Consider the following 13043-nt stretch of genomic DNA (forward strand, 5'->3'; position numbering starts at 1 on the left):
TTGTTTTTATCACTGAAGTGGATAACCTTGCATTTATCCACATTATATTGCATTTGCCATGCATCTGCCCAATCACCCAACCTGACCAAATCATACTGGAGTTTCTATGCATCCTCCTCACAGCACACATGCCCACCCAACTTTGTGGTCATCTGCAAACTTGGAGATATTACATCTGGTTCCCTTGTCTAGATCATTTATATATATTGTGAATAGCTGGGGTCCTAGCACTGATCCCTGCAGTACCCCACTAGTCAATGCCTGCCACTTGGAAAAAGACCCATTTATTCCACCTCTTTGCTTCCTGTCTACCAACTAGTTCTCTGTCCAAGACAGTACCTTATCCCCAATCCCATGTGCTTTAACTTTGCATGATAATCTCTTATGTGGGACCTTATCGAAAGCCTTTTGAAAGTCCAAATACACCACATCCACTGGTTCTCCCTTATCTATTCTACCAGTTACATCCTCAAAAAATTCCAGTAGATTAGTCAAGCATAATTGACCTTTTGTAAATCCATGTTGACTTTGTCCGATCCTATCACTGTTTTCCAAGTGCTCTGTTATTACATCTTTTATAATGGACTCTAACATTTTCCCCACTACCGATGTCAGGCTTACCGGTCTATAATTCCCCATTTTCTCTCTACCACCTTTTTTAAATAGTGGGGTTACATTAGCTATCCTCCAATCCATGGGAACTGTTCCAGAGTCTATAGAATTTTGGAAGATGCCCAGCAATGCATCTACTATTTCTAGGGCCACTTCCTTAAGTACCCTAGGATGTAGATTATCAGGCCCTGGGTATTTATCGGCCTTCAATCCCATCAATTTCTCTAACACCATTTCCCTACAAATATTGATTTAATTCAATTCCTCCCTCTCATTAGACCTTATGTTCCCTGACAACTCTGGGAGGTTATTTGTGTCCTCCTTTGTGAAGACAGAACCAAAGTATGTATTTAATTGGTCAGCCATTTCTTTGTTCCCCATTATAAATTCCCCTGATTCTGTGAGGAAAGTGAGGTGGAGAGGCAGAGAGATTCAGGGAGGGATTTCCAGAGCTTCGGGTCTTGGCAGCTGAAGGCTGGCTGCCAATGGTGGAGCGATTAAAATTTGGGATACGCAAGAAGCCAGAATTGGAGGAGCGCAGATATCTCGGGGGGTTGTAGAGCTGAAGGAAGTTTCAACAATAGCAAAGGGCAAGGCCATGGAAGGATTTGAAAACAAGGATGAGAATTTTAAAATCGAGGTATTGCTTAACCGGGAGTCAATGTAGGTCAGCGAGCACAGGGGTGATGGGCGAACGGGACTTGGTGTGAGTTAGGATATGGGCAGCAGAGCTTTGGATGACCTTAAGTTTATGGAGGGGAGAAGATGGAAGGCCGGCCAGAAGAGCGTTGGAATAGTCAAGTCTAGAGGAAACATAGGCATGGATGAGGGTTTCAGCAGCAGATGAGCTGCGGCAGGGTGGAGTCGGGCGATGTTACAGAGGTGGAAATAGGCGGTCTTAGTGATGGTGTATATGTGGTCAGAAGCTGATCTTGGGGTCAACTATGACACTAAGGTTGTGAACAGTCTGTTTCAGCCTCAGACAATTGTCAGGGAGATAGATGGAGTCAGTGGCTAAGGAACGGAGTTTGTGGCGAGTACCGAAGACAATGGCTTCGGTATTCCCAATATTTAGTTGGAAGAAATTTCTGCTGATTTCAGATGTTGGACAAGCAGTTGGACAATTTAGAGGCAGTGGAGGGGTCGAGAGATGGTGGTGAGCTAGACCTGGGTGTCATCAGTGTACATGCGGAAACTGATGCTGTGTTTTCTGATGATGTCGCCAAGGGGCAACATGTAGATAAGAAATCGGAGGGGGTCAAGGATAGATCCTTGGGGGACACTGGAGGTAATAGTGCAGGAGTGGGAAGAGATGCCATTGCAGGTGATTCTCTGGCTATGACTGGATAGATAAGAATAGAACTAGGCGAATGCAGTCCCACCTAGCTGGACGATGGTGGAGAGGCGTTGGAGGAGAATGGAGTGGTTAACCGTGTCAAAGACTGCAGACAGGGCGAGAAGGATGAGGAGCAATAATTTCCCACTGTCACAGTCACATACGCTGTCATTTGTGACTTTGATAAAAGCCATTTTGGTACTGTGGCAGATGTGGAAACCTGATTGGAGGGATTCAAACATGGAGTTCTAGGAAAGAGGGTCACGGATTTTGGAGGCAACAGCACACTCAAGGACTTTGGAGAGGAAAGAGATGTTGGAGACGGGGTGGTAGTTTGCAAGGACGGAGGAGGTCAAGGGTTTATTTTGAGGAGATGGGTGATGACTGCAGATTTAAAGGAGAGGGGGACAGTACCTGAGGAGAGAACACTGTTAACAATATCAGCTAACATTCTGGTCAAGAAGGGATGTTGGGTGGTCAGCAGTTTAGTGGGAATATGGTCAAGGGGGCAGGAGGTGGGTCTCATGGACAAGCTGAGCTCGGAGATCGCATGAGGGGAGATTGGAGAGAAACTACAGAAAGAGAACAAGTTCCAGGATGAATTGAATTTTTAAATTCTGGAAAAATGGATGTGAATTGCAGCCCTTCATTTCCATATAGGCGTATCAGGGTAGTGCTGTCCAACATTCTGAAAGTTTGTAAGAGTTCAATACAAAAGGACAACAATCAACTAGATAAGAGTCACAGAGCCACACCATCCAGATTCCATGAAGGCACAGCAATCATATTTATGAGGGTATCAAAATGAATGCAATGTGTTTTCTAGAAAGAAGTAGCAGTGGATACCGAACACTTAGCCATTCCCATGAACTGTTTTATGCTACATGATGCTCCTTGGGAACATCAACCGAAAACACAACATCAGCTTCCACATGTATGCTGATGCCACCTAACTCTACTTCATTACCACCTCTCTCGACCTTGCGGCTGCCTCTGATTTGTCATGCGGTTTGTGCAACATCCAATATTGGATGAGCAGAAATTTCCTCCAATTAAATATTGGGAAGATCAAAGCCATTGCCTTTGGTACCCGCCACAAACACCGTTCCCTAGCCATCGACTCCATCCCTCTCCTTGGCCACTATCTGAAGCTGGACCAGACTGTTCGCAACTTTGCTCTTCTATTTGACACTAAGCTGAGCTTCCTCTCCCAAGTTCTCGCCATCACCAAGAGCACCTACTTCCACCTCCGTAACATCGCCCGTCTCCACCCCTGCATCAGCTCATCTGCTGCAGAAACTCACAGCACGGTGGCATAGTGGTTAGCACTGTTGCCTCACAGCGCCAGGGACCCGGGTTCGAATCCGGCCTCGGGTGACTGTCTGTGTGGAGTTTGCACATTCTCCCCGTGTTTGCGTGGGTTTCCTCCGGGTGCTCCGGTTTCCTCCCACAGTCCAAAGATGTGCGGGTTAGGTTGATTGGCTATGATAAATTGACCCTTAGTGTTAGGGGGATTAAATACGTGGGGTTATGGGGATAGGGTGGGATATGTGTTGGTGTACGGGTTACAGGGATCGGGTGGGATATGTGTCGGTGCAGGCTCGATGGGCCGAAATGGCCTCTATCTGCACTGTGGGGTTTCTGTGATTTCTGTGATCCGTGCCTTTGTTACCTCTAGACTCGACTGTTCCAATGCTCGTCTGGCTGGCCTCCCACCTTACATCCTCCATAAACTTGAGCTCATCCAAAACTCTGCTACTTGTATACTAACTCACACCAAGTCCCGTTCACCCATCACCCCTGTGCTCAAAAGAGCATTAAAAAATGGGCAGGAGTAGGACATACCGCTCATCAAGCCTGTCCCGCCATTCAATAAGATCATGGCTGACCTTCTACATCAACTCCACTTTCCGCACTATCCCCATATCCCTTGATTTCCTTCGTGCCCAAGAACCTATCGATCTCAATCTTGAATATATTCAGCAACCGAGCCTCCACAGCCCTCTGGGATAGAGAATTCCAAAGATTCACAACCCTCTGAGTGAAGAAATTTCAGCTCATCTCAGTCCTAATTGGCCGACCCCTTTCCTGAGACTATGACCCCTAATTCTAGACTCTCCAGCCAGGGGAAACATCCTCTCAGCATCTACCCTGTCAAACTCTCCAAGAATTTTATACATTTCAATGAGATTACCTCTCAAACTCCAGAGAATATACGCCCATTCTACTCAATCTCTCCGCATAGGACAACACTCTAATCCCAGGAATCAATCTAGTGAACCTTCGATGCACCCCTTCTAAGGCAATCAGCTCAATCAGCTCCGATGGATGGACCACATTGTCTGCATGCCCGATACGAGACTCCCAAAACAAGCACTCTGCTCGGAGCTCTGGCATGGCAAGAGAGCCCCAGGTGGGCAGAGGAAATGCTTCAAGGACACCCTCAAAGCCTCCTTGAAAAAGTGTAACATCCCCACCAACAGCTGGGAATCCCTGGCCCAAGACCGCACAAAGTGGAGGAGAAGCATCCGGAAAGGCACCGAACACCTCAAGTCTCTTCGCCGGGAGCAAGCGGAAGTGAAGCGCAGGCAGCACAAGGAGCGCACGTCAACCCAAACACCCCACCCACCCGTCCCTTCAACCACCATCTGCCCCACCTGTGACAGAGACTGTAGGTCCCGATTTGGCCTAATCAGTCACCTGCGAACTCATTTTTAATGTGGAAGCAAGTCATCCTTGGTTCCAAGGGACTGCCTAAGAAGAAGACATCCTTCCTTAGGTAAGGAGACCAAATCTGCACATATTACTCCAGGTGCGGTCTCACCAAAGCCCTATATAATTGCAGCAAGACTTCTTTATTCTTATACGCCAACCTCCTTGCGATAAAAGATAATATACCATTTGCTTTCCTAATTGCTTGCTGTACCTGCATGTTAACCTTCTGTGATTTGTTGACCTACACTGGTTCCCAGCCCAGCAACGCCTCAATTTTAAAATTCTCATCCTTTTTTTCAAATCCCTCCATGGCCTCGTCCCTCCCCATCTCTGTAACTTCCTCCAGCCCTCCGAGATCACTACGGTCCTCCAAATCTGGCATCTTGCATGTCCCCAATTTTCTTCGCTCCACCATTGGAATCCATGTCTTCTGCGGCCTAGGCCCTAAGCTCTGGCATTCTCTCCCTAAACCTCTCCACCTCTCTCTCTTCCTTTAAGACACAGCTTAAAACCTACCTCTTTGACCAAGCTTTTGGACACCTGTCCTAATATCTCCTTATGTGGCTTGGTGTCAAATATTATTTGATAATTGCTCCTGTGAAGCGTCTTGGGATGCTTTAGTACATTAAAGGCATTATATAAATGCAAGTAGTTGTTGTTGCTTTTGTTGCTCTAAGAAACTTTATGTAGAATTTTCTAAAGCTTTCAGTGGATATTTATTGCCTTTGAATCTAATTCAGCTTTAAATAATTTAATTCTGAAGCTGATGTCAGCAATCATAGATATATCAGAAACCTGGCTTTCCGGTCAGTTTTTGTATAGCATACTACTGACCTGCTGCATGTCACTGACATGGGTTGCTTTTCAAACACGACTCAGGAAATTTCTAATTTGTTGAAGGAATGGGAATGAATTTGTAGAAATATCAGCACTTTAATATTTACCAAGACTCTGTCAATGGTTAGATGACACTGAAGACTGTTCAAGAGCTAGGACAAGGTTATTGACAAAATGTCCCTTGAGGCAGAACCAAGGTATGAGTTCATAAAATCTGTTGATATTGTTCAAAGATCTTTTGGTTCAACCTAATATTGTGAGAAATATTTTAGATGCTACCTGGGGAGAGCATCTTCTTGACAGAAAGCAGTTGGTAGGATGTTTTGGAAGTTAGGAATCCATAGCAAATATTTTAATGCATGGGAGTTTTGAAACTTCTCTCATGCAAAGATTCACATTCCACGTGAAAATTAAACACTTATGAAAGTTATAAGTCAGTGGGCAAATTTGACCAGGTCTAGGCCTAGAAGCAATGGCACATTTCATCGCAGCTTGAGGAAGAACTGGCAGGGCCAGTCCTATCCTGCAGACGTGCACCTCCTGTTGACTAATTACGGTGTGACATTAATGGTGGCTATGGAGTAGATTGTGACCCAGATCATCCCGTGCTCTCAGCTGAAGGAGGAAGTATAGCAGTGGGTGGCAGCAGTGGGGACCTAAGGGGATAAAATGGGAAGCATGTGTTAACCCCCTTGCTGCAAGTGACAAATATTGGAAATATTACATTTCTAAAAAGTGAATTCTTGATAGAGAGTCAGCAGTAAAGAGATTAAAAAAGCAATGGTGACAAGATTGCTTAATTACTGTATAGCATGTAGGTGTAAGTTAACAAATACAAAACAGCATTCTCAGTCATGCAGTTAAAAGTGGTCTATGTACATGATACCAATGACACAGTCAGCCCTGAATACATAGTCGGAACAAGTAAACCTGCACGGGCATTTAAATATTACTTGATCAGGTGCATTACTCATTTGACCAAAGAGCTTACTAACATATTGTAGAAGTTGTAGCATGCTAAGCATTTTGCAAACAATAGTGTGTGCATCATGTACTTTATAGAATTACACAGACAAAGGAGCAAAGGTTGTCACTTATACATTATTTTATTGCCAATATCTGCCTTGCTTTAATATTCTATTAAGAATATACGACATATTGGTTTACAGAAAATAAAATAGTTTACAAAGACATTTACACATCATTAAGGTCCATAGACACCAAAAATGGATCAATACAGCATATAGGTAAATATAAAACTGACCAACTCATCTTGAATGAAAATATAACACAATAGTAATTAAAAAAACTCTATCTACAGTTATGAATATTAAATTCTACACAACTGTTAAATAAATATCACATTATATGCAGATATTTCTACTTATGCCAGTATATTACTGTTATACTGTATGGCACCTTGCATTTGCACTTAAAACATCCATACCAATCAAAACTCAAATCATTTGGTTTTTTTTCTAGTATTCTCAAATCGCTAAACCTTAATACACACATTCTTTCCATTTTTAATTACATATTAAAAACAGCAGCTCACAACCTGAACATTGACAGCACCAGCAAATGCACAATTGTTCATTTCATAGCATCAGTTGCTAACATTGTTTCTAGTGATACATGCTAGAATTGACAAAAATATATAAACTCATAAAATCTTTACTTCAGTAAATAAACTGTCTTTTTTCTTCTGAATTCAGGTGCCAAGCTCTTTCATTTCAAAACAATGATCTCATTTGAAGAAAGCCTGATGCAAATGTTCATACACCTAATTTGCAATTCAACGTCAGCACTCCATACTTATTTCAAACTTTTATTTCTGTTTGATTGAGTTTCCATTTTTAAAAGCCAGTTTTGATTCTGTTGCAGTTGGGTTGAGAGTTATGCAATGAACTCACAGCCATAATCTGATGGCATAATCCATTACATAATCCATCAGACATTTACTAATAACACTCACGTCAGATGTACAGTATTTACACTTGCACTGAGTGTATTCCTGGGGCAAATACAATATTATTTGCTTGTAGAAATACATGACTAAACAAATGACTAAGTCCTTCACTAAAGTGAGCAAAATGAACCACAGTACTGTGGAAGTAAATGTTTATATATTCAGCTCACAACACATGTTAAAATGTTACAACTTGCTCAAATTTTGCTGCTGCAGTTAGAGTCTAGTGAAGACATTACAAGGCACAATTAACTTGTAATATTCAAGAACTTTTCCACTGTGACAAGTATATATAAATTTGTCAATGTATGTAACCAATTTCCCTGCCTTCCACAATAAGAGCTTCACTGGGTTCTTTCCTGCAGGATTTATATTCTCAGGTGCCCACTAAAATACTAATAGCAGCATCTAAATAAATCAACTTGTATAATAATAGAATATTATTTTCAAGAACCTCTCTAAACCAAGCATGAAAGGTTCAACTGCTCTAATACTGTACAAGTGTATCCATATTATTTAATATGTACAAAATATTGTTTGGCATATTGTTGAAAATACTCCGAATTTTTCTTATTATAGACTAAAAATATTGACTTATTTGCTGAATACCCCTTTAAAACAGTATTCCCAATTTTATCAAAGGTATATAATGTTTATTGTCAAAGATGAAAGTCAATATTCATTGTACAGTCCATATACTGTAGTTTACTATGAAAAGTGTAACACTTTTCAAAATTGCAGTGATTACAGTCCTTGGTAAATAAAGCCAACAATTATTATGTAAAAGAAATTATCCGTGGCTGCCAGTGATTGAGCCACTTTTTACAATCTTACAAATAGGACACAGCAATAAAGTTTACAGGATTAATAATGGTAAAGCGCCTTGGGCCGGTTTGTACATTAAAAGCGCTATATAAATGCAAGTTATTGTTGTGATTTATCTATCACTGAAGCTTTAACAATCATGTCAGAAAAACCAAGTTACTTTTATAACACAGCAAACAGCAGCACAGTTCCAGTGAGCATTCTCTGGTGTCTGCGGCAACTGCAAAGTACAAATTGCAGTGCTTTTACATGTAAAATAGGAAACACGTATTCCCACAGATGGATGCACAGCAATATATTTTTTAAGCTGCAGGAGGGTAGAAATTTCAGTCATCGACGTTATTGTATGAATGCTTAATGCTTGTGCCAAATTCTCTTTTTGCTATTTTAATGAAGGCATGGAACCACTTGAAATAAACATTATAATAGCGAAGTGAGAAATTTGATTTAAGTGCATTAAGCCTTCATACAATAGCATCTCCAAAAGTAATTTCTACCCTATAGTGGCTTTGAAGCCACCACAATTTTTAAATCTGTTGGTATGAATTATGAATTTCAGAACCTTACTGTCTTGGTTCTAAGATCAATTTTATATTCAATAAGGTTTAATGATTTATTTTATTATGGATACTGGACAGTTCCCATGAAATATATATTGGGGTAAACGACCGTCTACAAAATATTTTCTTTTGAAGGTTCTCTTCAGTTGCCAGTGTAAGTCACTGCTGGCCTCTATGAAACAGGCTGAATCACATTTTATCATCTTCACAGAGATGCAGCTTCCGGTACAGTGGTGCAGTGTAATAAGTGAATCTTTCCTGAGTTTTCAAAAGCAAGAAAAAACTATGACAAATTAATACCCTACTTTTCAAAAGAATTAATTTCTAATCAGCCTTTCTTTGTTTGCAGTGACACCTTTGGTAAATCTCCCTAAAAATTGAAAGTTTATAAAGGAAGATTCGATTCTACTGTTTAAGCTGTTGACAGGTTGGATCGGACAGAGTCTTCTCGCAAGTGGTGGTGCTTACCATTGTCAGCTTCATGCAGTTGTGCTCGTCTCTCAATAGTTATCCTGTATTTCTTCCTACAAAGAAAGGATAACAACGTTAAAAGGTTTATTTTGTGCTCCAGTTTACGCAGTTCATTCTGCATTTTAAAAAAGATATAAAGGCTCATGATTCAGGGTCACAGGTGGAATGCTAAACTATTATTCCTCTTTCAGATGCTGAGAGAAGGGTTGTTCATTTTCAGTACTTATTTTGTTTTTATTTCAGATATCCAGAGGTCATGAACTTCTTTTTAAAAACAATTTTTTTAAATTGGTATGCGTTTCACCTGTTTTACGGGTCCAAAACGGAAGCCAGAGGTCTAATTTTACAATGTGACATCCCGTGCGCCCGACAACATATTGGTTCAGGTGCTTGTTAGGCATTCCTGGCGGCTTCCTAAAACAAATGCAGGCATCATTTAAGCCAAGCTTTGTCCATGCATTGGCTGTGAAATACTTTAGAAGAGAGAGTTTGTGGAGGTCCTGTACTCTTTCTTAGGGTTTGCTTATTCTCAATTGCTGAACATGGAAATGCTTCTGGGCTTGTCCAGGCCACTCCCAAATCAGGAGGAAGAGCAGCGCCAAAGACCTGCAGAGGCTGCAAGAAGAGGGCGCAGGAGGCCTTACAGCATGTGGGTCTACAGAAATAGAACATCGTATCTTATCTATACACAGGAGCAGTGTTTGAGGTGGCTGCGTTTCAACAGGGAGACTATTACTTACCTGTGACACTTGTTGGAGAGAGAATTGGAGCCCAACACCAGGACCACTGCCTGTGGCAGTGAAGGTCAGCGTGACGCTAAACTTTTGTGCCCCTGGCTGCTTCCAAACTGCTTTCATTGACATCAGAAACATCAATCAGTTTGCTGTGTGCACGGCCAACTGGCAGGTCACTGATGCACTGTTGGCGAGGTGACAACAGTTCATTAGCTTCCACATGAGAAGGAAGAAGAAAGAGCACTGGGATTTGCCTTTTTTTCATTAATATTTAGGACTAGCAAACCACATGACAGCAGCACACACTTTTTTGTGTGTAATTCCAATAGTGCGAATTACCAAAAAACAGCCAATCACATAGCACCCATAATAATCATCTTTTAATGCCTCTCGAGCAACTAATGAGATGATTTAACAGGTGTAAATTCTGGAAATTCTGTGAATAAAGCTGTGGAGTGCATAATTGTTGTGCTTAATGGTGGAACTTAAAATTGAAAAAAAATCTTAATCTATCTACAAAGTCATACAAGTAGCGAGAATCCCAGTAGAAACATAAAATAGATCACTGGGTGCTTATTTCTGGATTGATAATTCAAACTAAAATTAAGCAGATTGCTAGGAAAGAGAACATGCACCTAAACACATAGGCCTAGAAATTTATTTGTACAGCACTCATTTTTCAGGTGATCCAATTTCTAGTCCATAATACGTATACTTTCAAGGAAAATAAAGTTTTTATTCTGCACAAGTCATTCTATAGTGAACACATAAGCACAATATATTTCAAAGTGTCCTGCTTGCAGAGAATAGAGTCATAAATGTTTAATGGAAGAATTGTTTTCTCCAGCTATACACACAGGAAAATATCCCCTTTTAGTTTCTTCAAGAACTGACCGGTTGAACTGAAGGGTCTATTGAATCCTGATTGTAAAGCCGCAGAAAACTTTCTGAGTTCAAATTTGAAGGCAAGTTTTTTGACCAGCTTTCTGGAGCCAGCTTCAAATTGTTTGAGCCTAACATCTGTGCTACAAAAATCTGAAGCTGCACTTAACTGAACCAGACAGTGAACTGTGTCTCAAATTGTAACAGGTCCAAACTGGACAAATTGGGATAATTCTAAACAGATCCAAATTGGCTTCATTTCAGATCAATCTGAATTTGAAATGACTTCAGAGCACATTCCTGGACAAATATTTGACAGAGGTTGTTTCCGATGTGCTGGGTTTCTTTACTAGAATACTTCCAAAATCAATAAAGCATGCTACAGGACATTCTTAATTTATATAGATGTCTCAAATTGTGTGTTTTTTTTTGCATTTTTAACATAATAGGGGTAATTTTCCAGTGCGGACTGGCAACAGGGAATCTGCCACCAGCACATATTAAAAAAAGCTGCCTGTGATTTTGCAATATGGGATGGGCGAGGTTGCCCATCACAAGTGCACATTTGGAAAATTACCCCTTGATGCTCAACAAAATACTCACATGAACTCTTTAATGAAATGAAGTATTTATTGGCCTCTCAAATAAAGATTAATGAAAACCAGAAGAAAATTCCCCTTTACCCTGCAATAAGAATTCCTCTGGTCGTTATGTGTAGCAACATTGTAAAATGCTTTCACAAAGATTTGCTCCGTTCAGTATCTATTTTTAAAAGGATATTTCTGTCTGTCTGTATGTCTGTCTGTCTGTCCGGGCAGCACTCAAAAGTTATAGAGCGTACCTACACATATGTTATATCAAAAGAAAGCTTATGATTAGGGGAGTCTACTAGGCGTCTTTACTTTTTGGTCAGACAAAAATTGTTCGGACAGTAGACAAAAAACGTTCAAAAAACGGAAAAAAATCCGCTCATTAGCGGTTGACCAATCCTACCGCTCATTAGCATTGAGTGACGTGATGGTTGACCAATCCTACAGTTCAGTGACCTGATGGTTGACCAATCGGTGCATCACGGGGGGGCATTTCATGGTGTTTGTGGGCAGGGCCTAATCCTTCAAACTGCCGTTACTGAGGTGAGTGGCAGCCATTACAGACCAGCCGGGCCTGAAGCTTAAAAAATTTCTCTCTCTCTCTCTCTCCTTACCCCCCCTCTCTCTCTCTCTCTCTCTCCTCTTCCCTCTCTTCTTCCCTCTCTCTCTCCTTCCCTCTCTCTCTCTCTCTCCTTCCCCCTCTCTCGCTTGCCGTGAGTGCGGGACCGGGAAAACCGGGGCTTTCACACGAGCCGTCCCCGACTGATATCGGACACGGGAGCCCGGAGCGAAAGGCGTTCCACTGCCGCCCGGCCAACCGGGTCCAAAGGCCCGCCGCGTTAACCATGAGGAACCCCGGGCTCGCTTTGGAGCGATGGGCACCCGGACTCCCGGTGTCGGATATGCTCTGTTCTGGTACTGTGGTGAGTCAGAGGGAGAGGAGAGGGAGAGAGAGGGAGAGGGGAGGGAGGGAGAGAGAGGGAGGGAGAGAGAGCGGAGAGAGAGGGGCAGGGAGAGAGAGGGGCAGGGGAGAGAGAGAGGGGGAGACAGGGGCAGGGAGAGAGAGGGGGCGGGAGAGAGAGGGAGGGAGAGAGGGTGAGGGAACTTCCCACCGACCTCACAAAATGCCGGCCGCCCTTCTTCACCCACAGTCTCTCTCTCTCTCTCCCCCCCAGTCTCTCTCTCTCTCTCCCCCCAGTCTCCCCCTTCTCCCCCCAGTCTCTCTCTCTCTCTCTTCCCCCAGTCTCTCTCTCCCCCCCAGTCTCTCTCTCTCTCTCACCCCCCCAGTCGCTCTCTCCCCCCCCCGTCTCTCTCTTCTCCCTCCAGTCTCTCTCTCAATCCCCGGGCCTCTCTCCCCTCCCCAGTCTCTCTCTCTCTCTTTCCCTCTCTCTCTCTCTCTCCTTCCCACACAGACAGACAGACAAACTCATTTGTATATATATAAAAAATTATTTCTACTTTTTTCATAACAACGTGCCCTCAAAAAACCCTCGGCACCGCCGGGCACTCCAG

At 42.4% G+C, this 13043-nt stretch overlaps 1 protein-coding gene across 3 annotated transcripts in view; it reads right to left on the minus strand.

Annotated features, from left to right (window-relative positions):
• Positions 1 to 5573: 5573 nt before the first annotated feature.
• Positions 5574 to 13043, minus strand: part of npr3 (natriuretic peptide receptor 3) — a 131070-nt gene continuing 123600 nt past the window's right edge. Inside the window, exons 8-9 of one of the 3 annotated variants that reach the window (XM_085973290.1) lie at positions 9323 to 9378; positions 5574 to 6156 (exon numbers count right to left, since the gene is read on the minus strand). In XM_085973290.1, coding sequence (XP_085829416.1) covers positions 6065 to 6156; positions 9323 to 9378 — 148 coding nt within the window. In that variant the 3' untranslated portion in view covers positions 5574 to 6064. Of the gene's footprint in view, positions 6157 to 6582; positions 7423 to 9322; positions 9379 to 13043 lie in introns of those variants that run through there. The other 2 variants (XM_085973279.1, XM_085973297.1) reach the window with 2 other exon arrangements.

Source organism: Somniosus microcephalus, chromosome 2, assembly GCF_052327205.1.
Source record: "Somniosus microcephalus isolate GS21.2 chromosome 2, FLI_Smic_1.0, whole genome shotgun sequence".
NCBI lineage: Eukaryota > Metazoa > Chordata > Chondrichthyes > Squaliformes > Somniosidae > Somniosus > Somniosus microcephalus.